This window comes from Eimeria necatrix, genomic scaffold (genome assembly GCF_000499385.1).
Source record: "Eimeria necatrix Houghton genomic scaffold, Enh_scaff1349, whole genome shotgun sequence".
Classification (NCBI taxonomy): domain Eukaryota; phylum Apicomplexa; class Conoidasida; order Eucoccidiorida; family Eimeriidae; genus Eimeria; species Eimeria necatrix.
This window is the reverse complement of record NW_013652097.1, coordinates 5,761-8,663: the sequence shown is the minus strand read 5'-3', so window position 1 is coordinate 8,663 and position 2,903 is coordinate 5,761. Positions and strand designations below refer to the sequence as shown.

Genomic DNA, 2,903 nt, shown 5'->3' with positions numbered 1-2,903 from the left:
TGAAGATGAACACTGCTCGAATCATCCCCAGAGCGCCCGTCTTGTGTTGGCTTTGACTCTGCTGTTTGCGCTCCTCGATGCGGGCGAACCATTTCGTCCTCAGACAAGTCTTCGGGAGCCTCGTCGGCCCGACCTTCACCATGTGCGCCTGTTGCCGATGCAGCTGCTACGGGAGCAGGCGTCCAACCGGTCTGTTTGCTTTCACTGCCAACGCTAGCTTTCGCAGGTGCTTCACCTGACACGCTTGTGGATTTTTCGCCTCCAAACCATGACACTCCCTGCAACAACTTTTCAAAATGCCGTTTACTCGAGGAATTGGGAACTCCTTTGGGAGAGCCTGCCGCTTCCGACGCTTCACTCTTGGTGCATCTGCTGGTTCCTGGAGTTGCTACGTCTGAAGCAGCTGCTGTTGCAGCGTCTCCAACTGTCGCCTGAGCAGTTCGCATTGGGCCAACGAGCTCGTTCGCAGAAGAGCCGCCGGCACGACTGCCTGCTTGAATTGGTGCATCTGTCTTCCGCTCCCCTTGTTCTCCGTCGCGGTCGGCGCCACCCTCCGCATCTGGTTTGATCCCTGCGTCATATTGGACAAAATCTCTTGCACTGCGTGCTAGCTTTAGACGAGGCGTCAATGGAGAGTTCAAAAGGCAGCAGCGAAAGTCAGCGAAGCAACAGCGAACAAAAGGATAAGCTGAAGGATCACCAAATATCTTCAAAGAAACTTTACCTAGGCTGGATCCACCAGCCTGCTTTTCTAGCACTGTAGAAAGTCGACCTGCTTTCCGCTTTGGAACTGCAGCACCAACAAGTCAGGCCTACATTGCTGTAGACTCAGCAGCATGCTTGAAAGTCGAATGACTTTTCCATTTTCTGCAGCTGGCACAAATGCAACTGCTGCAGCACGAAACACCAAAACGGTCTGTTTGCTTTCCCTCTGGTTGAAGCTTCAGGTCCACCTACATTTTGTCTTTTGCGCACGATCTGAAACCGTGAGGATCAGCTCTTCCGTTAGTGCCAACAAATCGCGGGTAAACTGCAATGCCATAACCACCCCACAACAACGCTTTGCCAATGGTCCCAGCTGTAGCTAAGCGCCCCATTGCCGCACGAGGACTCGAAGACTAACCCTCTCAGGAAACCGTTTGCTAAACGGGTTATTTGAAAATATCTTCCCCTTCAATTGTGCTAAGGAGCTTTGAGATTTCATTTCCTGCAGGGAAATCGCAGAAACGCCAGACACAGCTGGCACTGCTCCAGACGTTGATCTATAACCTGACGTTCATCTCTCCAAATTGCTGTTTACCTCCCTACTGGTCCTTGCACGCAAAAACAGGGCGTGAGTTGAGTAATCAGCAAGCTACTTACTTCCTCCTCAAACTGAATATAGAAAGTCACTGTACCAACGCCGCATATATCACAGTCCGCCTTGACCGTAGCTGCAGGGACCCCCAATATACGCAAGAGAGGGCAATAAAAGTTAACGTCAAGCATGCGAGCCACAGTTCAAGGAGAACTCTGTGTGCGGAAATTTCGGAGCATGCTTATCTGCATTGACTCATACAGGTGCTGCCGGTGCTACTGCAGCTGTTGCTTAGCATTGAATCGAGCAGAATCGGTGACTGCCTCTTGTATCTTACCGCAAAACGGTTCGCTATGGGGAGAGCAGAGGTTACCCATGGATTCCGCAAGCTTCAGTAGTACTTTTCGTAGCTCGGCATAGTTCTGAAGTGAGCAATGCACGAGACATGCACCGCATCTAGGGGGCTGCTGGAGCAGCACTAAGCAACCACAAATTAAACAACACCCACTGAATTCCGGGAAGGTCGGCGTGCAAAGGAACCATGCTGATGGTTTTGTTGTTGTTGCTATATTGTGGACCTACGTGTGCCTTGAGGTTCGGAAAGTCATAAGGTTTTCGCAAATCTTTGTAGTGGGGCGACTTCGAATCCCCTACGGCCAACTTCGCGTTAAAACGCCACTCGCCCTCAGGTTGAGGTGCTTCTGAGCTCCTGGTAGCAGTCTCACCAGCTATTCCTGCTGTTGCTGGGCTTGCTGCCACAGCAGACTTTGGTGCTGTGCGAGATATTTTCTTGCCAGCAGATTCCAAGAGGCCAGCCAGTGGTCCTACCCATCTCGCACGCCCAAGCCTATCCATTTTACGTTCCACAGATTCCCTTCCAGGAGCTGCCTGGGCACCTTGCGGCTCGGCGCTTGTGCTCTCGCCATCGTTACTGGTCCTACCTCGACCACTGCATACAATGTCATAAAGAGGAGTGCTGCAGTTGCTGTTGGAGTCGTCATCCTCGTCATCTCCTGCTGCTTCTGGAACTGCTGCCGCGGCATCGCCAGATGCTTCGTCTTCACAGCTGCTGCTGACGCCTTCCTCTGCTGCTCCTGTTCCTGGTGCTTGAGTGCTTGCTGCATCTAACTGGGGAGGAGACTCGTCGTGGACGCCGGGCGATGTTCGACGGTTGTTATTCCTCAGGTCACCACATGGAGTGTTTTCATCAGCGTCCTGAGTGACGCGCCAAAAAGCTCACGCTTGAAGTGGAGCACAAGGATGAGACAGAAACTACACATGGCGTAAGACTGTTGGCTCAGATACATTCGAAGTGCAGATTTCCTACACCTACCGAGGAGAGCGAGGAAGTGTCGCCATCCAAGTCGGCATCCCCAATCCTCCTCCCAGGATTCGAACGGCGTTTAAATAGATGTCGAGCGCAGAGAGCCACCAAAAGTACGATGGTGGAGTAAACTAGCAGCTTTAGTGCTGTGGAACGCTTCCAATACACCCCTACTGCTGACAAGCCACACCCTGAAATAGGCCGAGTAGCCTGAGGGAGTAAACCTGAGTCCCGATTATTTGTCGGGCTGGTGGACCACTCATAATGCAATTCCTCCCCCAT

General features: G+C 52.3%; 1 protein-coding gene across 1 annotated transcript; it reads right to left on the bottom strand.

The window, feature by feature from the left end:
• ENH_00011290 (hypothetical protein) lies at nt 1-2,903 on the bottom strand (the record flags this gene model as incomplete). Its single annotated transcript, XM_013578886.1, has 7 exons — nt 1-571; nt 958-1,030; nt 1,124-1,207; nt 1,363-1,433; nt 1,635-1,719; nt 1,880-2,512; nt 2,631-2,903. Coding segments are annotated over 7 exons (1,790 nt in total), but the record flags the coding sequence as incomplete, so codon positions are not given.